At 40.5% G+C, this 23,841-nt stretch overlaps 1 protein-coding gene across 1 annotated transcript in view; it reads left to right on the top strand.

Moving 5' to 3' along the window:
* ATG10 (autophagy related 10) overlaps nucleotides 1-23,841 on the top strand; it is a 321,978-nt gene that overhangs the window by 187,065 nt on the left and 111,072 nt on the right. Inside the window, exon 4 of the mRNA XM_075342003.1 lies at nucleotides 12,790-12,922. Within this exon, the coding sequence (XP_075198118.1) occupies nucleotides 12,790-12,922 (133 nt within the window). The remainder of the gene's footprint in view (nucleotides 1-12,789; nucleotides 12,923-23,841) is intronic.

The following is a 23,841-nucleotide window of genomic DNA, read 5'->3' as shown; positions in this document are numbered from 1 at the left end:
TTCTGCTTCACCTCAATTGAGAGTTTCTTAGACCGCATGTTGTCTGGTCACAGCAACAGCTTCCAAATGCAAAACCACACACCTGTAATCAACCCCAGACCTTTTAACTACTTCATTGATTACAGGTTAACGAGGGAGACTCCTTCAGAGTTAATTGCAGCCCTTAGAGTCCCTTGTCCAATTACTTTTGGTCCCTTGAAAAAGAGGAGGCTATGCATTACAGAGCTATGATTCCTAAACCCTTTCTCCGATTTGGTTGTGAAAACTCTCATATTGCAGCTGGGAGTGTGCACTTTCAGCCCATATTATATATATAATTGTATTTCTGAACATGTTTTTGTAAACAGCTAAAATCACAAAACTTGTGTCACTGTCCAAATATTTCTGGACCTAACTGTAGGTGCAGAGTGGAGAACAGAAACAGCAGAGAGAAGTATCCTTGCTGGTCTTCCACTGACTGGCAGAAACTATCAGCAATATGGCTGGACTTCAAAATATCACCAGCAGGAAATATCAGCAGGAGGAACTTATATAAAGCTATTCCAAAAAGGTGATTGGGCAGGCAAATAAGTAAATGAATTAACCTGTTATTCTAATAGAACAAAAGCATGGATAACCGAAACTAAACACCCGAAGAGAAGATAAATCTACTGTGGTCCGGCGGACAGAGAAGCCGACCATAAAGAAGACTCAAGGGTTTGAATCCAGACACATGACAGCAGTATTGCGCATCACTAACCGCTACTCCATTATTCATCTATGTAACAGCCAGAAAAAGCCAATTGCAGTTGTCTGCGGTGTTATAGGAAATGAATAGAGTGGGTATATGCACCACTGCTCTATTCTAAATGGGATGCCCAAGATCAAAGTGCTTTACTGTCCAAATTTGGTGGAAGTACCTGCACTCGGAGCCCCAACAAACTGCCCCTGTCCTCACCTGTAGATAGGTAATTACTTATTCTCAATTCACAACCCCTATAAGATTCTTGTTTTAGAGGATATGCAGCTTCATATTGTGTGTGCCTGCTGGAGGTTTTTGCAGTACACAGCCTCATTATTTTGCTCTTAACATTGCAAAGATCCAGCGCATAAAGTCAAGGAGTCAGTGTATTGTTCTTTGGTACATGAGTCATATCATTTGGCTGAAATAACACATGGCAGCAGATTTAAGATGAATTGGTTGGATATGTCTATTGGAGTTTCCCAGAATGTCATGTTCTTGTATCTGTGTTTGCTTGGAGACTTATTGTTTTTTAATCCACTAAAAATGCAAACATTCAGCATGTTTTATATCATCGTGCTAAGAATAATAAATGCTCTGTGTTATCATGTGAGTTTTGTCATATACTGTAGCTGGATAGAAGTGGAAAATATCCTGTAAATAATTTAAACTTATGGTCATATAGTTAGTTAGGTCACTGCTGCAAATTACATTGATGTGTGTAAGTAGGGCCAGGCTTACACTGTTGTTGCCTGTAGGGCACTAATTGGAGTAGTTATGGTGGCAATAGTCTGGCTAGCCAATTATGAAATCTTATTGGCAATGTTCCATGGAAAAAGTTTACAAAGTTGCTTTCTCTAGAGAAATGAAACTGTTACTAAGTGTTACCAATTGGTGGTTGCTAAACTATAATTTAAAATCTTTCCTTGCAACTTTATTAGGGAAATTAGCAAAACAGCTGTCTGCAGATAGGTGTTTGGGTTGGCCAATATCCATAGTCATATGTCAAGGCTCATTAAAGTGTCACAGGTGAGTCACGTTTGACAGACAGTCATGTGGTTGCTGGCCATATAAGATTACAGCATCAGGCTGCGCAGAATGCTCCCTGACTTTCCATTGTTCCTGCTGTCAGTATTCATTGGATAGGTAGCTTTCCTGCTGGATTCATCTCTCTCCCATTTGGACCCAGCATGAGCTCAACTTCCACTCAGCTGTTGATTATCAGTATTCCTTGGTGTTTAAATACCCCTTTCTTTCTTGGACTGTGCTGATGATATTTTCAGTTCCTTCAAGCTGAGGTTGCAAGCAGCAAATTTTCTGTACTCCTCTGTGGTATGTAGGACTGCCTCAAATGAGATTTGCCATGACGTGGCGAGGCAGCTCAAGAAATTGCAATTTTTTGCCAAAAATCTCAAAATTTTTATAATAAGTACAGTTTGGAATGTTTAGTGCTGAAGTGCACATTTAGTGCTGGCTTTTTGTTTTTTCCTCTGTGGTATCGTTGCTGAAAGCTCTGCTGAACGTCTACCTGAGTCATCAAATGATAAGTAGTTCATGCTTATCTCCCTGTGTGTCCCCTTTGTGTCTTCTATAGTTGTTTAGTGGGGTTCAGGAAGAGCTCATCTCATCCATTCCCTATTTAGGGCCTAGCACTAGGGATACCTAGGGTCAGATATCTGTCTCGGTGCATAGGTGCGTAACCCATCTAGGGTAGTGAGGGACCCTAGGGACCAGCAGTAGGTTCTGTCAAGGGTCACCATCTTCCCTAGACACAGGGTTGTCTTTCCCTTATAAGATAGCTAGCTCCAAAAAGGAACAATTTTTGCAACCATTGGTATTATAATGAGTAGCATAATATAAAACGAATTCCCTACATAATTTAAGATTAGCAGATTGCTGTGTGCAACCCCTGTCCATCATCTGAGTTCGTGTTCTGCCTGAATTTCCTTTCCCTCTGGGATCTCAGCCTTAGTTTGTGATTTGCCAGGTTGGGGAGCCGTCACATGTGCGCTACTCAAATAACATCACAGCAGGCTGGTGAATCCAAGCCACGTTGAGAAACCTGGAAGCTCAGAAAATTTGTGCAACTTTTATAAATGGCCAGAACAACGCACTGACCTATACCATGGACCAGGGTTGCTCAAAGCGATCCTCTCCTTTCTATACTCAATGCATTTTGCATTTTAAAAACAAAACAATACAAAAAAAAAACCACAACCCGAAATCCTCCAAAATATTTTTTTTATTTTTTATTTTTCTTCACAATTGCAAATATGCTGGCTGCTTCTGCAGCAACTTTAGAAATCTTGACTTTTGTAAAGAAATATATTAAATGTCCCTAGTAATCATCACTTCACTTTATGATTAAATTTACCCTAAGGTGACCCCATCCAATCTTCTAAAACTGTCTTCTTTCAATTGGCATTTTCAAGAAGCAGAATAAATGTGTTTTGTTTTTCTTGGATACAATTCAAATCATCTCTATACTATTGTGAGCTGATTTTAAGAGAGCTCTTGACTGCGAGAAAGAAGAAAATTGATGCGTGTGTGCGGGAGGTCATTGCTGCAGTGAGTGATCACGGCTGACCTTGGGTTTGTCTAGTGTGTGAGCATGCTTGAGAGGTAAACAGAGGCTGTATAGCCCATTTTCTGTTGAAAGTAATGCTTGGAAAATACTTAATTTGCAGTATTAACATTTAATTTCTATTTTGAAGATCTGACAAATTATTGGGCGAATACATTGAAAGCCTTACTTACTGTTGTCCTTACACAATATTATCAAAGTATCAAAGCAAAGTATAATATTTAGATGACCTGTCTTCTCAGCACCATGTACTATAAATGTAGGCAAATATAAACATGGTGATTAAATAGACAACTTGGTAACTTGGTTTTGCAGCCGAAAAACGTCCAAAAACGCCGCGAAAAACGCACTGTGTGAACTTACCCTAAGAGCTTTTCCCAAACAGAAGGTCTTGTGATATGTTCCTGATATGTAGTGGTTATCACTTACCAAATGTCTTTGTAATGACTACCTGTAGGCTGGCAACTTGGTCAACACATCCAAGGTTCATTGATTCATGTGGAGAACCAAGTCCAGTCCTAGAGGACCTCATGTCGCCAATGCACAAATTGCTGGAAAAGAATGCACATGGCAATCCATGTCCAATGCCAAAAGCACCTGTGATGGGCACATGAGCATCAGATCTGTACAGTGGAAATTAGATACAGTAAATGTGTCCTCATCTGCAGGCATTTTAATGCTTGGACAATATTCTTCTGGTAAACTTGGGTTCTGGCTTTCATGGGGATGCAACTTTGACACATATTAGGCTACTTTCACACTTGCATTGAAGGACATCCGTTGCATTGCGTTGTGTGACCGATGCAACGGATGCGTTGCATATAGTGGCACAACGGATGCAACGGATCATACAAAAGAACGCAATCCGTTAGTTTTTTTTTTCTTGACTTTACACATCTGGGAATGCGCAGTTGTGTAAAGACGGTTGCGTTAACGGAATCCGTCACCATAGGTGTCCATTATAAAAACAACGGACGCCGACGGAATCTGCCGCTCTTCGTCATTTTAACGCACAAAAAAAAGTTGCATGCTGCGTTCCTTCCGCCCGGCGGAAGCAACGCAGCGTCAGCCGGCGGAAGCAACGCAGTGTCGGCCAGCGGAAGCAACACAGGTCCATCAGTCGCAATCCGTCGTCCATACAAGTCTATGGGAATCAGTGGAATCCGTTAACGGATTACACTGTTTTCCAAAACGGCGGATTGCGACTGAAGGAAAAAAGGAAAAACAAGTCTAATCTATGTAGGCTGCACCTCACAGTTGCTACTAACATCTTGGTGTCAAATATTACAGGACTCCTTCAAAATGTCTCAATGGGTCAATGCTGGTGTGGGGGCAAGATGGGGAACTTATACATTATTTGATAGGTAATTTTAATGGCATGACTGATAAAAGAATAGATTAATAGAATATATTATGATTGTTTAAGCTATGAAGATAGAAATAAAGTCTACACAGGTTTTCTCTATATTGTGGGAAGTCCACGCACTACTAACTATGAATGAAGTGTAAGGTACAAAGCTGAGCTTTTCAATACGAGTACTGGTGTTTCCTGTAGAAACTATTTAGATTAAGAATCTACATTGTATTTTGAATCTGAAGGTTAGAAAACACGCTGCTTGCTGTTGGAAACATTACCATGATTTTTATTTTAGTAACTATTCTGCCCCAAGAAAGTACAGGAAAGAAAATTCTAACAATTCCTTCATATTTTTTTGTTTTTACGCTATTTTGTCTTAAATTGCAAGCTAAATTGACAAATCTATAAGGAATGAGTAAGATTTTTACAAGGCTGCTTCAGGAACTCAAGAAAAATTCCGCATACTGACACACTGGGGGCTAAATTATCTCCTCGCACATGTATCATTCATTTCCAGGTTTAGTATTTTTCTCTAGAATTAAATGAAATTTAAAGGGAAAAGCACGGAGAAATACATTTTCCTACTATGTATTTTCTATACAGTGTATATATACACAAGGTTTGGCATTTTATATTTTTGGCATTACATAGCCACATATGTGTGTGTGTGAGTGGGTGGGTGTCGATGGGTGGGTTTGGGGTGTATGTGTGTGTGTGTGTGTGTATATATATATATATATATATATATATATATATATATGTGTGTGTATATATATATATATATATATATATATATATATATATATATACACACAGTACAGACCAAAAGTTTGGACACCCTTTCGTTTTTTTATTTTCATGACTCTAAAAATTGTAGATTCACACTGAAGGCATCAAAACTATGAATTACACATGTGGAATGAAATACTTAACAGAAAAGTGTGAAACAACTGAAAATATGTCTTATATTCTAGGTTCTTCAAAGTAGCCACCTTTTGCTTTGATTACTGCTTTGCACACTCTTGGCATTCTCTTGATGAGCTTCAAGAGGTAGTCACCGGAAATGTTTTTCACTTCACAGGTGTGCCCTGTCAGGTTTAACAAGTGAGATTTATTGCCTTATAAATGGGGTTGGGACCATCAGTTGTGTTGTGCAGAAGTCTGGTGGATACACAGCTGATAGTCCTACTGAATAGACTGTTACAATTTGTATTATGGCAAGAAAAAAGCAGCCAAGTAAAAAAAAACGAGTGGCCATCATTATTTTAAGAAATGAAGGTCAGTCAGTCCGAAAAATTTGGAAAACTTTGAAAGCGTCCTCAAGTGCAGTGGCAAAAACCATCAAACGCTACAAGAAACTGGCTCACATGAGGACCGCCCTAGGAAAGGAAGACCAAGAGTCACCTCTGCTGTGGAGGATAAGTTTATCTGAGTCACCAGCCTCAGAAAACACAGGTTAAAAGCAGCTCAGATTAGAGACAAAGTCAATGCCACACAGAGTTCTAGCAGCAGACACATCTCTAGAACAACTGTTAAGAGTAGATTTTGTGCAGCAGGCCTTCATGGTAAATTAGCTGCTAGGAAACCACTGCTAAGGACAGGCAACAAGCAGAAGAGACTTGTTTGGGCTAAAGAACACAAGAAATGGACATTAGACCAGTGGAAATCTGTGCTTTGGTCTGATGAGTCCAAATTTGAGCTCTTTGGATCCAACCGCCGTGTTTTTGTGCAACGCAGAAAAGGTAAACGGATGGACTATACATGCCTGGTTCACACCGTGAAGCATGGATGAGGAGGTGGGATGGTGTGGGGGTGCTTTGCTGGTGACTTTGTTGGGGATTTATTAAAAATTGAAGGCATACTGATCCAGCATGGCTACCACAGCATCTTGCAGCGGCATGCTGTTCCATCCGGTTTGCATTTAGTTGGACCATCATTTATTTTTCAACAGGACAATAACCCCAAACACACCTCCAGGCTGTATAAGGGCTATTTCACTAAGAAGGAGAGTGATGGGATGCTATGCTAGATGACTTGACCTCCACAATTACCAGACCTGAACCCAATCGAGATGTTTTGGGGTGAGCTGGACCGCAGAGTGAAGGCAAAAGATCCAACAAGTGCTAAGCATCTCTGGGAACTCCTTCAAGACTGTTGGAAGACCATTTCCGGTGACTACCTCTTGAAGCTCATCAAGAGAATGCCAAGAGTGTGCAAAGCAGTAATCAAAGCAAAAGGTGGCTACGTTGAAGAACCTAGAATATAAGTCATATTTTCAGTTGTGTCACACTTTTTTGTTAAGTATTTCATTCCACATGTGTATATTCATAGCTTTGATGCCTTCAATGTGAATCTACAATTTTCAGAGTCATGAAAATAAAGAAAACTCTTTGAATGAGAAGGTGTGTCCAAACGTTAGGTCTGTACTGTATACATACATATTTTACCTTTTCAAGGGAATTTCAAGGCTTACAAAATATGGCTGTCTTTTTATTTATTTTTTTTACAAAATTAGTGCCACATCTATTAATAGGTTGTGTGAGGTATTGCTCCGCAGCCTCAGCAATTTCAATAGATCCGAGCTTGAATAACAGATATAACTGTAAATTCTTTAGTTAAGCACAGTACATATTTGGTTCCAATTGTCTACTGAACTATATCAGCTAAATTTATGTCAAAAGGACACTCTTTTGTTACTTGTTCAGCTATAAAAGTCCATAGAAATGTTAGGCTAAGGTTCATATCTAAATTGAACGTTTCTTCATTTTACCTGAGCAAATAATGTAGCATATGTGTTAAAATGACAGACATCATAAAGCAAACCTGATAGATCCTATTATGAGTCACCGCTTAAGATATTTCCAAATACTTTGTTGCTCTAAACAAAGGTTCTTCCTTAAGTATTTCATCCACAAACCTGTTTTCACCTTCCTGACCAGGCAATTTTTTCAACTCTGACTAATGTCACATTATGAGGTTAGAATTCTTCAACACTTCAATATAGCCAAGTGATTCTGAGTATTTTTTGATGACACTTTGTATTTCATGTTCGTGGTAAATTTTGGTTCAAATGATTTGTGTTTATTTATGACAATATCAAAAATTTGACAAAGAAATTTCTAAATTTTTTGCAATTTTCAAACGTTGAGTTTTTATGCCCGTAAACTACTGTAGATTGTTGTACCACAGAAAATTAGTAATAAAAATTAATAAATATCCAACAAAATTTACAAAACTATTTTTTTTTTTTAAGGACCACATCCCATTTGCATTGATTTTGAGGGGCCTATGTGAAAGAATATACGAAAAAGTGACACTATTTTAATAACTGCACCTCTCATAGTACTCAAAATCACATTGAACAAGTTCATTAACCATTTAGGTGCTTCACAGGAATTAAACCAACGTGTGAGTAAAAAAATGGAAATTTTACTTTATCCCACACAAATGTTCCTTTAGGCTATGTGCGCACTTACCGGATTTTGTCGCAGATTTTTTGCGGTTTTGCGGCATGTTTCGCTGCAGAAAATGTTCATAACATCTCTGCAGTGAATCACCAGCAAAACCTATGGGAAAAAAAAATCCTGTGCGCACTAGGCGGATTTTGACAGCTGCATGTTTTGCTGCGGGATTCCCGCAGCAAAAACAATTGCATGTCAATTCTTTTCCGCACGTCGCTGCGGGATTTACTCCATTGACTCCAATGTAATCGTGAAATCCTGCAGGGAATAACGCAGGCAGCAAATTCTGTGCATTTTCCTGCGTTATTCCCTGCGGTATTTCGCGGTTTACCTCCGGTAATGTACATCGCCTGTCTGCGGTTTTGCAGGGAAGTGATGTCATTACAGGAAGAGGAAGCCGTGCAGAGTAAACACACACAGATCACAGACATAGAACACAGACACATAGAACACACATAGAAAGAAAACGGACATATAGAAAACAAAGAACGTGGGCTCTGCTGCATATTTACCGTCCAGCCGAGGTAAGCACACAGCGGCGGCCCGGTATTCTCAGGCTGGGGAGGGAGAGGGGCAGGGTTAATGTCCCCCGCCTCACTCCTCGTCCTGCAGCTGAGAATATCAGCCGCAGCTGCCCCGGCACTGTCGCATCCATTATGCGGCAGCACCGGCGTGTCCTCGGCTCTTCCTGCCGCCGTGTAGCAGTGGTGGTCAGGGTAATACAAGGGGTTAATGGTGGTGGATCACCGCCATTAACTCCAGGCTTGATCATGGCAGCGTCTATGAGACAGCTGACATGATCAACCCGTAAGTAAAGTGAATAAAACACAGACACCGAAAAATCCTTTATTTTAAATAAAACAAACAAGCCTCGTTCACCATTTTATTAACCCCTACCGCACCAAAGCTCCGGCGTAATCCACAGCTCCGACGTCCTGCGCTGCTTACATCCAGCCGCGACTGTCACAGACACCGCGCTGAATGAATGCAGCAGACAGCAGAGGTAATTACCGGTCATTTCCCACGGCCGGTAATGTGAACCGTGGGAAATGTAGCGATCTGTCCTCTATCTGTCTGTCTGTCTATGTATCTATCCCTCTATCTATTCTTCTGTCTATCTATCTACTATCTCAGAATTAAATGACTTTTTTTTTTTTTTTTTCAATGTGCTTTATTGCATTGAATGCAATAAAGCACATCCCAACCTGCATGCGGCAAAACCGCGGCAATACCACAAACAATACCGCGGTGAAACCGCAGCAAACCGCGGCAAACCGCATGCGGTTTTCGGGTGCGGTTTGCCGCGGTTTTTTACCGCGGGTGCCGTAATCTTTGAGAGCATGCGGAATTTTCTCAAGAAAATTCCATTTCCCAGTGTGCACATAGCCTTAGCCCCAAATTTTTCCTTTTCTCGAGAGTAACAAGAATAAAAAAGCGACAATTGTAATTTGTTGTGCATTTACTCTGGAGTAAGCCAATACCTGATTTGTGGTGGAAAACTATTGTTTTGGCACATGGTAGGGCTCGGAAGGGAAGGAGCAGCATTTGATTCTGGAACGCAAACTTGCCTTAAGTAGATAGCGGATGCCATGTTGCATTTGCAGAGTCCCTGATATGCTTAAACAGTGGAAACTCTCCACAAGTAACTCCAGTTTGGAAACTACAGCCCTCACAGAATTTATCTATAGACCCCAGATTTTACATTTTCACAAGGGAAAAAATAAGTGCAAATGAAACCAAAATGTTATACACAATTTCTGTTGCATGTATTAATAGCCCACATGTGGCTGTACAGTACTGCTTAGCCACAGGGGGGAGACTCAGGAGGGAAGGAGTACTAGTCGACTCTTGGAGCACAGATCGTTCTAGAATACTTTCCAGAATCCATATACAGAGCCCCTAGGTGCCAGAAGAGCAGAATTCCCCAAGAGACCCCATTTCGAAAATTTGCAGCCTGTGTGAATTTATCCACAGGTGTGCTTACAATTTTGATGTCTTGGGTGTTTGAGAAACAAGCAACAATGGATGTTGCTGAGTGAAAATTGCAAATCTGAAATCATACTACCCAGTACATTGTAGTGTCCATACATTGTTCCAAGCTCAAGCTTGTGGAAATATATTAGCCTATAAATTAAGTGGGCTCCCATCGCAACAGAAAAGCCAAACGTGGACGTTAAATTTGGTATAAGCACACTATAGGGCTCAGAAGGGAGGGAGACATTTGGATTTGGGAGCGTGGAATTCGCTAGATTTCTTTTGGGAGGCGAGGAGCCATAGCCCTTTTCCAGAGCCTTTGGTCTACCGGTAACGTGAAACCCCCCTAAATTTCTACTGAGACATAATGGACCTTAGTGGGGACCTAGTTCTTTTTTTGGAATGAGTTGAAGCTTTTATTTATTTTACATAACATGTTGTATCACATTTATCCTGTGCTCCATGCTGAGCACTTACATCTGCATTTCCATCTAAATCTCCTGTTGATTTAGATGACACCCCCTCATTCATAATAATGAAGCAGGAGAGTTACTCTGGACACCATCTTACCTCTGTTCAGCAGCGGTGTCCTTTTCAGAAATGCATAAAACTTTGGCCAACCACAAAAAACGGACACTGTTAGATCAAAGGTGACTCCATTTGCGTCTTTATAATTAATATTCCGTCAGGGGTTTTGTCTAAATCATGATGATTAGACGGATTTATTCTTCGGGTTTAAAGCAATACCAGATTTATATATTTTTTTATGTTTGGCTACTATCACACTAAATTTTTCTGCATTGCAATATTTATTTTAAGAGCTATAATTTTTCTATATTTCTGCCGATAGTGTCATGTGAGGGATTGTCTTTTTGTGGGATGTGCGAATGTTTTTTATTGGTACCATTTTCAGGCTCATAACATTTTTTTGATTGCTTTCTATTCCGAAATTAATAAGAAGGCTTTATTCCTAAGGTCAGTAAGATTACAGCAAAACCACATTTATATAATTTTTTGGTGTTTTTCTGCTTTTACACATTATAAAAGAATTTTATAGAAAACAAGGTTTTTCTATATTCTGAGAGCTATAGCTTTTGTATTTTTCCGCTGACAGAGCAGAATAAGACCTTGTTTTTTCAGCAATACAATTTTCATTAATATGTGATTTTTTTTTAACTTGTAGACTACTTTTTTGGAGCGGAATGGCAAAAAAAAGCATAGTTTTTTTGCCACATCTTTAATTTACTTGTTTACGGTGTCACTAAAGGGGTTAAATAGTGTGACATTTTTATAGTTTGTGAAAATATAAAAAAGCCAGCTTACCTTTCCTTCAACATGTTGGACAATCAATCCAGGGAGTTCCGCAAGAAGACGATGGAAGCAGCACCCGGTAAATTAGAGGAAAGGCAATGGGATCCAGCGGAGATCCAAATCCGGGTGGATTCCATTGCCTTTCCTCTCATTTTTATAGATTGGGTTGTTCTGACTGAGCAATGCAAAATGTGTATTTTTTTTGTTTATTTTTGTTATTGCATAAATATACTATATGTATCAATGTATTTTTTTCTTCATTTTTGTGGTCTTTATATTGTGATGTTTTTTAAAAATATTTTTATAATTATTTTTTCACTTTTTTCTCACTTTTTTACCTAGTCCTTATATGGGACTTTAACTTTTATTACTCTGATCCCTGGTGTAATGCATTGCAGTACACATACATTACAATACAGTACATCGGTCAGTGTTACACTGGCAGAACGCATTTTAAACCATGCTCTTGGCATGGTTTTCCAGACCTTCATAGCTGGCAGAGCCGGAGGTCATTGTTTGACCTTGGGTGGTAGTCATGACAACAATTGGGGTCCCAATCAGGTGGGAGAGGGAGCACATTCCCTCTTCTAGCCTCCTAATTGCTGTGATCACTATTGATCGTTGAACTTAAGGTGTTGAACAGCCAGGGCAGTGCGGACATCTCACTTGTCTATGACAGCCAGGGCTCGGTTATAATTTATGCTAAGCTCCCAGCGGTGACCATGTGGACACAGCTTCTGTACCCACATCATCACCATGATGTAAGTTTATGTCATTTTGCGGGAACCCCTTTTCAACCATGACATAAACTTATGTCACATGTCATGAAGGGGTTAAAGAGTAACGGTTGTTTTAAATTTTATTTAATTAATAGTACACATAAAAATAAACAACTTTGTAATGTATTTTATCAGAAAACTTTGATTTTTTTTCTCCTCGTGGACTGATCTTTCACTCTAAATTCATAGATTAAATTTGTATTCAGTGAAGTCAGATTTTGAGATTATGGAGATAGGAGAAGACAGATGGTGCCTAATGAGGGAGGATCTGGAGGCAGACACAGACATGCTTCTGCACGTTCTCCTGAAAGGACAGTTACAGTTATCCATAGAGCTTTTTGAGCACCAACTGTCTTCTGCCATCTCAGATGTGGGAAATTACAAATTTTCTTATTTTCATCGGTACTATTTATTTATGAAGCAAATAAAATTAAAAATTACTGTTTAAAAGCAAAGGAGTAGTTAAGTAAATACACATTATAAAATTATTTAGCTCTTCATATAAATATTATGTAAAATAGTAATTTAAGTTGATATTTCAATAGGATAAAAAGTCTTTGAATGCTCAATATATTAAGGTCCTTTTTCTGTGTGTTTTTTAGGATAGTCATGAAGAAGATAACTGTGTTGCACCGCAGGGAACTCTGCAGTCGGAAGTGATTCACTATGAATATCATGTCCTGTACTCCATAAGCTTTCAGGCACCGGTGCTGTACTTTAGAGCAAGCTTCTTGGGTAAGATATCTACTCTAGTAATGAAACAGTAGAGCACTATATAGATGTGATACTTATTAGAAATTAACCTTTTGGGGGAGAGGTATAACGGGTAGTGATGAGCAAGCACTGCCCTGCTCAGTTGCTCGTTACTTGTTAAAGTGATCCAACCAGCAGGATTTTTATATATAAAGTAAAGCCAGTGCTATACTGTCACTAGGATGCTGAATGTAAGCCTACTTTATGTTCCGAGATTGGATGTTTTATTTCAGAAATATGTGCAAGTAAAGTTACAGCAATGCACGGTTATTTGACTGACAGGTGCAACAGGACGAGAATATGTGGGTCTGGTTTTGCTATCTATTCCTGCCCTGTTTGTCTGCCCGCGCCGGAATTAATGTCTATGATAGTGACAGAAGAAGGAAGGCCAGGCAGAGAGACAGGGGTGGGAATAGATAGCAAAACCCAACCCTCGTATTCCCACCCTGTCAATCAAATATCAGTGCATTGCTGGAACTTTACTTGCACATATTTCTGAAATAAAACATCCAATCTCTGAAGAAAAGTTGTGCTTACATTCAGCATCCTACTGCCAGTATAGCACTGGCTGCACTTTATATATGAAAATCCTGCTGGTTAGTTCCCTTTAAGTGCAGTTGGATGCCCGGATGGGCGCAACTCGAGTCCCCTAATATAATAGAAGACAATAGGGGACTCAAGCATTTTTTCCTGGAAATCTCCCTAAAAATGCTGGAGTCCTCCATTGACGTCCGTTATACTCGGGTACTCAAGTTGCGCCTAATCGAGCATCCAACTGCTGGTTATGAGTTACTGGGCACCCAAGCATCATAGTGCTGCTCATCACTAGTTACAAATGCCGAGCACTCGAGCATGGTAGTGCTCATCACTAGTAACTAGTAGTTGCTTAAAGTGATATATTACTGTTCTTTTAACTTGACCTTGCTTTTTTGTAATTATTATGCTATTCCTTAATATTTTTTTCTACATTCATATTCATTTTATACCTGCATCTATTGAATAAAAAAGCATTATGATGGGGGTAAATTAGAGTGTCCAGAGTAAAATGTAATTGCTCTGCTGGAGTTTGTTTTGGACCGGATTAGTTTTCGGGTAATTTTATACCTTACTACTATCACTAAAATCATGTTACCCTCCTCCTATAGGAGTTTTTCTTCTAACTCTTGTTAGATATATCCCTTTTTTCACCTGCCATAAGCTTTATCCTAGTAATACATTCCCCAGTACTTGCCCTTATAAAGCAGCTTGCTCAATGACAGTGCAGGTCACGATCACTATTCAGATTACCTCCTCTGGCATTATAATGCTATAGTTACTGTTCTTTTCAAAGTCTTAACTTTCCGCTGGCAGGAGTTGTGTGAGACGATACAAAAGATGACCGTCTTTTAGATGAGAGCTCGTGGAGACACAAAGAGGCTTATCATATGCCGTTCTTATGGAAATAAACACTAAATGATAAATTGCTTTTTCTAAAGTGTCGTCCTCCCATGTCTCGCTCAATGCAGTAAATATGATTAGAAGTCATAGTGATGTGATAAATACTTAAAGGGAACCTAAAAGGGAAGGAGCTGTAGGGTCACCACACTAATTACAGTGCTGGATAGCGTGGTAAAAGTTCAAACATACTTTCTCTGGCATAACTGGATATTCTGTCTTGTGAAAATAAAACTTAAATCTTTATGATGCTGCAAATATGCGCCGAGGGTGTTCCGATTCCTAAATATTGCACTGATTTTCTGCATTATTCCCTACTTGATTGATGTCTGTTCTGTGCCACTATACAATTGTCAGCAATGCTGAATAATGCATATAAACAATACACGAGCCAGGAATCGGCACGCCTTTGGTGCCCTTCCACACTCATTTACAAAAAGATTGAAAGTTGATTTTCTCCGCAAAGGGGTATAGACGTCTGGATAAACGATCTGCACTTGCTTTCTTTAAATCCCTAATGCCATACACATATGTGTAACCATGTTGCTTCATTTAACAGCTCCTGGCTGAGGACATGTGGCCATGAGAGCTATAGGGAAGAACAGTAGACACAAGGGTACCCACACCCATGAGTCGATAGGAAGTGGTAAAGGGCAAATACAAGGTCCTGCATCTGGGTAAAAGAAATGTAAAAAGCATATATAGTATGGGAGGAATAGAACTAGATGATAGCACTGGGAAAAAGACTTATGCATAACAGTAGATCCCAGATTCAACATGAGCCAACAATGTGGTGCTGCAGCTAAAAAGGCCAACACAATTGTGAGATGTATCAAGACAAGCATTGAATCTAGATCAAGAGACATTATTATTCCCCTTTATTTTGCCCTGGTCAGACCCCACCTGGAATACTTTGTACAGTTCTGTGCCCCCCAATTCAAGAAAGACATCGATATATTGGAGCAGGTCCAGAGAAGAGCAACCAAGATGGTAGAAGGTTTGCAAACCATGTATGTCCTGTGAAGACCGGATAAAACAACTAGGAATGTTTAGTTTTCAAAAGAGAAGACTGAGAGAAGACTTAATAGCGGTCTACAAATATCTGAAAGGTAGCTACAGTGCAGAGGGAACTACCCTATTCTCATTAGCAAAAGGAAGGACAAGAAGCAATGGGATAAAACTAAAAGGAAGGAGATTCAGATTAGACATTAGGAAAAACTTTCTAGCAGTGAGGGCAGTCAGGGGGTGGAACAAACTACCACTGGAGATGTTGAGCTCTACATCAATGGAAATCTTCAAGCGAAAGGTGGATAAACATATAGCGGGGATGATTTAGGAAAACTTGCACTCACAGGGGTTTGGACCCAATGGTCCTTGAGGTCCCTTTCAACTCTTCCATTCTCTGTGGTGGGGGAAACAAGGGCGCAATAGGGTCTTACCCGATATTTAGGGTGTAAAAAAAGAAGAGATGCACTCACCTGGTCTGGTTGTGATAGTCACAACTCCTATGACAGCGTATGGGAGTGCTGAGCTGGTTCCAGCTGCGGCCCCGTCAGGAGTGGTTGCTGTAAAAACGGGCATGAAAGAAGACGGGTTTTCCAGCCGCGCTATGAACCACACCGTTGAAGATTCCTTAAGATATTTTTATTGAGTCAATTCCAACGCGTTTCAAAGGCAAACTGCCTTCTTCCTCAGGGAATAAAAATAATTTTTATTCCCTGAGGAAGAAGGCAGTTTGCCTTTGAAACGCGTTGGAATTGACTCAATAAAAATATCTTAAGGAATCTTCAACGGTGTGGTTCATAGCGCGGCTGGAAAACCCGTCTTCTTTCATGCCCGTTTTTACAGCAACTCTTCCATTCTGTGATTGGTTTGTGGTAGATTCCTACATTGCTCAATAGAAGTGCAAACCATGCAGTAATGATTAAAACAGTGGTTTATTTATCTACACGTTTCAAAGTTTTCAACTTCTTCCTCAGGATAACATCCATGTGGATAACCACACGTGCACTGAGCTTCTTTGGTCGACCATTGCGAGGCCTGTTTTGAGTGGAACCTGCCTTGTTAAACCACTGTAGTATTGGCCACTGTGCTGCAGCTCAGTTTCAGGGTGTTGATAATCTTCTTATAGATTTGGCTATCTTTATGTAGAGCAACAACTCTTTATTTCAGATCATTAGAGAATTCTTTGCCATGAGGTGCCATGTTGGACTTCCAGTGACCAGTATGAGAGAGTGTGTGAGCGATAACACCAAATTTATCATATCTGCTTCCCATTCACACCTGAGAATTATGTTCCTGCTTAAATGTCTGAAGGTGGGAGGAAGGAAGCCGGCGTTGATTGATCGCGGGGTTCACATGTCATGACAATGTCATGTGGCCACCAGGAACGCGACTTCAGACATCGCTGGAACTGCAGCCGCACTGGAGGTGAGTATACGCTTATTTATTTTTACCGGGGCGAAAAAATGTCTTGTATTCATGAGTTTTATAACTTTGACTATGTCTGATCAGTATACCTTAGGCCTTCCAGAATAAATGGCTCAGCATTTCATCAAGCAGAATATTTCCAAGGTCTAATATAATTGTGTGTTTACCAACCCATAAGAAATACAAGTGCTTCTCAATAAATTAGAATATCATCAAAAAGTTAACTAAGGGTACCTTCACACTTAGCGATGCAGCAGCGATCCGACCAGCGATCTGACCTGGTCAGGATCGCTGCTGCATCGCTACATGGTCGCTGGTGAGCTGTCAAACAGGCAGATCTCACCAGCAACCAGTGAACAGCCCCCAGCCAGCAGCGACGTGCAAGCGACGCTGCGCTTGCACGGAGCCGCCGTCTGGAAGCTGCGGAGACTGGTAACTAAGGTAAACATCGGGTATGGTTACCCGATGTTTACATTAGTTACCAGTGTGAGCAGGGAGCAGGGAGCCGCGCACACTGAGCGCTGGCTCCTTGCTCTCCTAGCTACAGTACACATCGGGTTAATTAACCCGATGTGTAATGCAGCTACATGTGCAGAGAGCAGGGAGCCGCGCACACTGCTTAGCGCTGGCTCCTTGCTCTCCTAGCTGCTGTACACATCGGGTTAATTAACCCGATGTGTACAGCAGCTACATGTGCAGAGAGCCGGAGCCGGCACTGGCAGCGTGAGAGCTGCAGAGGCTGGTAACTAAGGTAAATATCGGGTAACCACCTTGGTTACCCGATGTTTATCTTGGATACAGCTTACCTCAGCTGTCAGACGCCGGCTCCTGCTCCCTGCTCGCTTCATTTGTCACTCTCTTGCTGTCACACACAGCGATCTGTGTGTCACAGCAGGAGAGCGGCTTTGAAGAAAACGAACCAGGGCTGTGTGTAACGAGCAGCGATCTCGCAGCAGGGGCCAGATCGCTGCTCATTGTCACACACAGCGAGATCGCTAATGAGGTCACTGCTGCGTCACAAAAAGCGTGACTCAGCAGCGATCTCGGCAGCGAGCTCGCTGTGTGTGAAGCACCCCTTATTTCAGTTATTCAATACAAAAAGTGAAACACATTTTATCTAGAGTCATTACAAACAGAGTAATCTATTTCAAGTGTTTATTTCTGATAATGTTGATGATTATGGCTTATATCCAATGGAAACCCAAAAGTCATTATCTCAGAAAATTAGAATACTTAACGCAAAACACCTGCAAAGGCTTCCTAAGCGTTTAAAATAGTCCCTTAGTATGGTTCTGTAGGCTACACAATCATTGTGAAGACTGCTGACTTGACGAGTGTCCAGAAGGCAGTCATTGACACACTCCACAAGGAAGGTAAGCCACAAAAGGTCATTGCTAAAGAAGCTGGCTGTTCACAGGGTGCTGTATCCAAGCATATTAATGTAAAGTTGAGTGGAAGGAAAAAAATAGGTAGAAAAAGGTGCACAAGCAACAGGGATAACCGCAGCCTTGAAAGGGTTGTTAAGAAAAGGGCATTCAAAAATTTGGGGGGAGATTCACTAGGAGTGGACTGCTGTTGGAGTCAGTGCTTCAAGAACCACCACACACAGACATATCCAGGACATGGGCTACAACTGTCGCATTCCTTGTGTCAAGCCACTCATGACCAATAGACAACACCACAAGCATCTTACCTGGGCCAAGGAGAAAAAAAACTGGACTATTGGTCAGTGGTCCGAGGTTTTGTTTTCAGATGAAAGTAAATTTTGCATTTCATTTGGAAATCCAGGTCCCAGAGTCTGGAAGAAGAGTGGAGAAACCACAATCCAAGCTGCTTGAGGTCTAGTGTGAAGTCTTCACAATGAGTGATGGTTTGGGGAACCATGTCGTCTGCTGGTGTAGGTCCACTGTGTTTTATGAAGACCAAAGTCAGCACGGCCATCTACCAATCTACCAGGAAGGTTTGCAGCACTTCATGCTTCCCTCTGCTGACAAGCTTTTTGGAAATGGAAATTTTATTTTCTAGCAGGACTTGGCACCTGTCCACACTGCCAAAAGTGTGAATACCTGGTTTACTGGTTTAATAACCACAGTATCACTGTGCTTAATTGGCCAGCAAACTCGCCTGACCTAAACCCCATAGAGAATCTATGGAGTGTTGTCAAGAGGAAGATGAGAGACACCAAACCCAACAATGCAGATGAGCTGAAGACTGCTATCAAAGCAACCTGGGCTTCCATAACACCTCAGCTGTGCCACAGGCTGATCAGCTCCATGCCATCAAGGCAATGTCTTTTTCAGGGAAGGCCTTGGATATTTCAGTACAACCACATACTGCATCCATTACAGTAGCACAGCTTCTCAGAAGAATAGTTCAGGTGATGAGCTGGCGGGCTTCAGTCAAGACCTTTCACCAATAGAAAACATTTGGTGCATAATGAAACGTAAACTCCAACAAAGACCATGGAGCTGTGAAAATTCTACATCAAATGAGAATTGGACATTTTCTCCCAAAACTCCAGCAACTGGTCTCCATTAGAGATGAGCCAACCTGAGTTTCGGTGTCTGTGTTCATACCAAATACAGAGTTCACAAAAAAACAAAAAACAGAGTTCGGGTTCGGAGATCGGTTTGCTTTATATACAACCCCTGGCAAAAATTATGGACTCACCTGGCTCTGAGGATGTTCATTCAGTTGTTTACTTTTGTTTAGAGAAAGCAAATCAGAGACCTGACCCAACAATGCAGACGAGCTGAAGGCTGTTTTCAAAGCAACCTGGGCTTCCATAACACCTCAGCAGTGTCACAGACTGATCGCCTCCATGCCACGCCGCATGAATGCAGTGATTCATGCAAAAGGAGCCCCGACCAAGTATTGAGTGCATTTACTGTATAAACATTTCAGTAGGCACCAACATTTCTGAGTTAATAATTTTTTCAGTTCTTATAAAATATTCTAATTTTCTGAGATAATGACTTTTGGGTTTTCATTGGCTGTAAGCCATAATCATCACCATTAACAGAAATAAACACTTGATATAGATCCCTCTGTGTGTAATGACTATATAATATATGCGTTTCACATTTTGTATTGAGTAGCTGAAATAAATTAACTTTTTGATGATATTCTAATTTATTGAAAAGCACTTGTAGACCTAGAGGCAAGCAATGGGCTCCAAAGAGATACAGTCATATGAAAAAGTTTGGGCACCCCTATTAATGTTAACCTTTTTTCTTTATAACAATTTGGGTTTTTGATATTTCAGTTTCCTATATCTAATAACTGTTGGACTGAGTAATATTTCTGGATTGAAATAAGGTTTATTGTACTAACAGAAAATGTGCAATCCGCATTTGAACATAATTTGACCAGTGCAAAAGTATGGGCACCTCAACATAAAAGTGACACTAATATTTTGTAGATCCTCCTTTTGCAAAAATAACAGCCTCTAGTCGCTTCCTGTAGCTTTTAATGAGTTCCTGGATCCTGGATGAAGGTATATTTGACCATTCCTGTTTACAAAATAATTCCAGTTCAGTTAAGTTTGATGGTCGCCGAGCATGGACAGCACGCTTCAAATCATCCCACAGATTTTCAATGATATTCAGGTCTGGGGACTGGGATGGCCATTCCAGAATATTGTAATTGTTCCTCTGCATGAATGCCTGAGTAGATTTGGAGCGGTGTTTTGGATCATTGTCTTGCTGAAATATTCATCACCTGCGTAACTTCAACTTCGTCACTGATTCTTGCACATTATTGTCAAGAATCTGCTGATACTGAGTTGAATCCATGCGACCCTCAACTTTAACAAGATTCCCGGTACCGGCAATGGCCACACAGCCCCAAAGCATGATGGAGCCTCCACCAAATTTTACTGTGGGTAGCAAGTGCTTTTCTTGGAATGCCGTGTTTTTTTGCCTCCATGCATAACGCCTTTTTGTATGACCAAACAAATCAATCTTTGTTTCATCAGTCCACAGAACCTTCTTCCAAAATGTAACTGGTTTGTCCAAATGTGCTTTTGCATACCTCAGGCGACTCTGTTTGTGGCGTGCTTGCAGAAACTGCTTATTTCGCATCACTCTCCCATACAACTTCTCCTTGTGCAACGTGCGTTGTATTGTTGACCGATGCACATTGACACCATCTGCAGCAAGATGATGCTGCAGGTCTTTGGAGGTGGTCTGTGGATTGTCCTTGACTGTTCTCACCATTCTTCTTCTCTGCCTTTCTGATATTTTTCTTGGCCTGCCACTTCTGGGCTTAACAAGAACTGTACCTCTGTTCTTCCATTTCTTTACTATGTTTTCCTCCCAGTGGAAACTGACAGTTTAAATCTCTGAGACAACTTTTTGTATCCTTCCCCTGAACAACTATGTTGAATAATCTTTGTTTTCAGATCATTTGAGAGTTGTTTTGAGGAGCTCATGATGCCACTCTTCATAGGAGATTCAAATAGGAGAACAACTTGCAAGTGGCCACCTTAAATACCTTTTCTCATGATTGGATGCACCTGCCTATGAAGTTCAAAGCTCAATGAGGTTACAAAACCAATTTAGTGCTTTAGTAAGTCAGTAAAAAGTAGTTAGGAGTGTTCAAATCAAGAAATTGATAAAGGTGCCAATACTTTTGCACCGGTCAAATTTTGTTTAAATGTGGATTACACATTTTCTGTTAGTACAATAAACCTCATTTCAATCCAGAAATATTACTCAGTCCATCAGTTATTAGATATATGAAACTGAAATAGCTGTTGAAAAAACCCAAATTGTTATAAAGAAAAAAGGTTAACATTAATAGGGGGGCCCAAACTTTTCCATATGACTGTATCTAAATTTGGTTGTCTTCTAGTAGACTGTTGGGGTACATAACTGTTTTTATAGGATATTACTTCGGCAAATCTGACCCTGGTGGTAGAACATTACAAAACATTCCGTATATTCAGAAAGTGTATTAGTGGTAATTTATGTTACAAAGTGCTTGTTCTTTTGTGAATAGAAGAATACTTTTTGTGGTTATTTTATTTTTTTTATTTTTGTTTCGTAAAATACAGAGCTTCTCCACAACCCAGAACTAGCAATTGTACGGCAAAAACGCTCTGACTTGTTCTTCATAATCTTAGTATTATTATTATTTTTTTTTTTTTTAAATCTTAGCCTGACTTTCCTATCCATTATTGTGTACTTATCAGCTCCCGGAAAGACAGACACTTAAGATGCAGAAATAAGCAAATAACATCCACGCGTCTCACAAGTGCTCGCTTGCTAATTCTACAGCTACAAATTGTTCTAACATTTTCTCAGTGTAACCTGTAGGAATCCGCCATATCATACCGTATGTTTTAATATCTGTTATTTCATTTTCTCTTTTGTGGTTTCCAGCTCAAACAGGCTGTAGAAATTAGAAAAAAATTATTCCAAACCATCGGATCGAATATTCAAACAATGACCTAAAATCACACACGTTTGACCGACAGCAGCTGTAAAAATAAACACCAATTTGTGCGTATCGGCAACAAAATATAAAGCAGCTTCTGTATAATTTAGACATTTCTGAAGACTGTGAATAAATAATTTAAAAAATTTGAAAAAGCCCCCGAAAGCTTTAAAACACAAATTTCATGAACCTGGGAGTCCTTCATTTAATTAGTATTCACTGTAAGCAGTTAATCACCACAGAAAAGCTCCCAGAGACAAAACAACTTGTTTAGCTTGTCAGCATCTGGGAGTCGGAGGTGTTGAAACATGACTGCTTGTATCTAGGCCTGAATCATATAGATGAGGCGAAGAGGCGCCTGTGTCTTTTCGGCGTGCCAACAGCTCCCCTTACTGTGCACTGCAGCAATTGTCTGCTTGCCGCTTGCTTGTACAGCTGAGCAAGTTTGGTTCTCTCCAGCTTACACCTTGCCAGTGTGGCAAGCGAGATCCCAGTGGAAGCTTCACAACATTAATGTTTGCACATATATTTAATTATAGACATCTGGAGGCCAAATAATACACCAAGTATACTTTCGCTGAAATGGAACATTTGCAGCAAGCTCCTTCCAGCGTCTTATTATCACAGGTGCTTGTATAATTTGGCCTGCATCAAATAAGTTATTTGCTAACATCCACTACAGACCCCTGCGGAAGATATGTGTGGAGTAAAGCCTGCTTTACACCTTACAATTAAGCATACGATATCGTATGTGATGTGACACGCCCCCAACGTATGTGCAGCACGTTTAATTTGTTGACCGTGTCGCACAAACTATTAATTGCCGTCACACGTACTTACCTACCATACGACCTCGATGTGGGAGGCTAACACCCACTTCCTGGAGTGGGAGGGATGTTCGGCGTCACAGCGATGTCACACGGCAGCCGGCCAATAGAAGCAGAGAGGCGGAGATGAGCGGAACGTAAACATCCCACCCATCTCCTTCCGCATAGCTGGCGGGAGCCGCGAGACGTAGGTAAGCTGCAGTTCATCGTTTCCTAGGTGTCACACACTGCGATGTGTGCTGCCTCGGGAACATTGAACAACCCGACGTTCAATTTTTACGTTTTGAATGACAAGTATGCGATCAATGTTTATTCGTTCAATCGCAATCGCACGTAGGTTTCACACACTACAATATCACTAACGATGCCGGATGTGCGTCACTTACGACGTGACCCCACCGACACATCGTTAGATATATTGTAGCGTGTAAAGCCCGCTCAACTTCTCCTACATACTGGTATTACATGCATATCCTAAGTTGTTCTCTTTTGTTATTCATTTTTTTAACATTATCCATTATGGACATTTTTTGGTAAAACTTTTTCGGTATTTCCTATTTTTCATGCACTGATCTACAACAGTAATTCAAAAACAGTGGGGACGTTGTGTCAAATGAAATGATTTGAAAATGTCTTTATAGCCATATTTTCTTCACAACAAAACAAAAAACATAGATGAGAAGGTGAATGATTGACATTTCTCCGTTTCTTCGTAAAAAATTAAATCCTTTAGAAATTTATGGTGGCAACACATCTCCAAAAAATTGGCAC

The sequence above is a fragment of the Anomaloglossus baeobatrachus genome, chromosome 1 (assembly GCF_048569485.1).
Source record: "Anomaloglossus baeobatrachus isolate aAnoBae1 chromosome 1, aAnoBae1.hap1, whole genome shotgun sequence".
In the NCBI taxonomy this organism is placed as follows: domain Eukaryota; kingdom Metazoa; phylum Chordata; class Amphibia; order Anura; family Aromobatidae; genus Anomaloglossus; species Anomaloglossus baeobatrachus.
The sequence above is the reverse complement of the archived record's forward strand: the minus strand, read 5'-3'. Positions and strand labels throughout refer to the sequence as shown.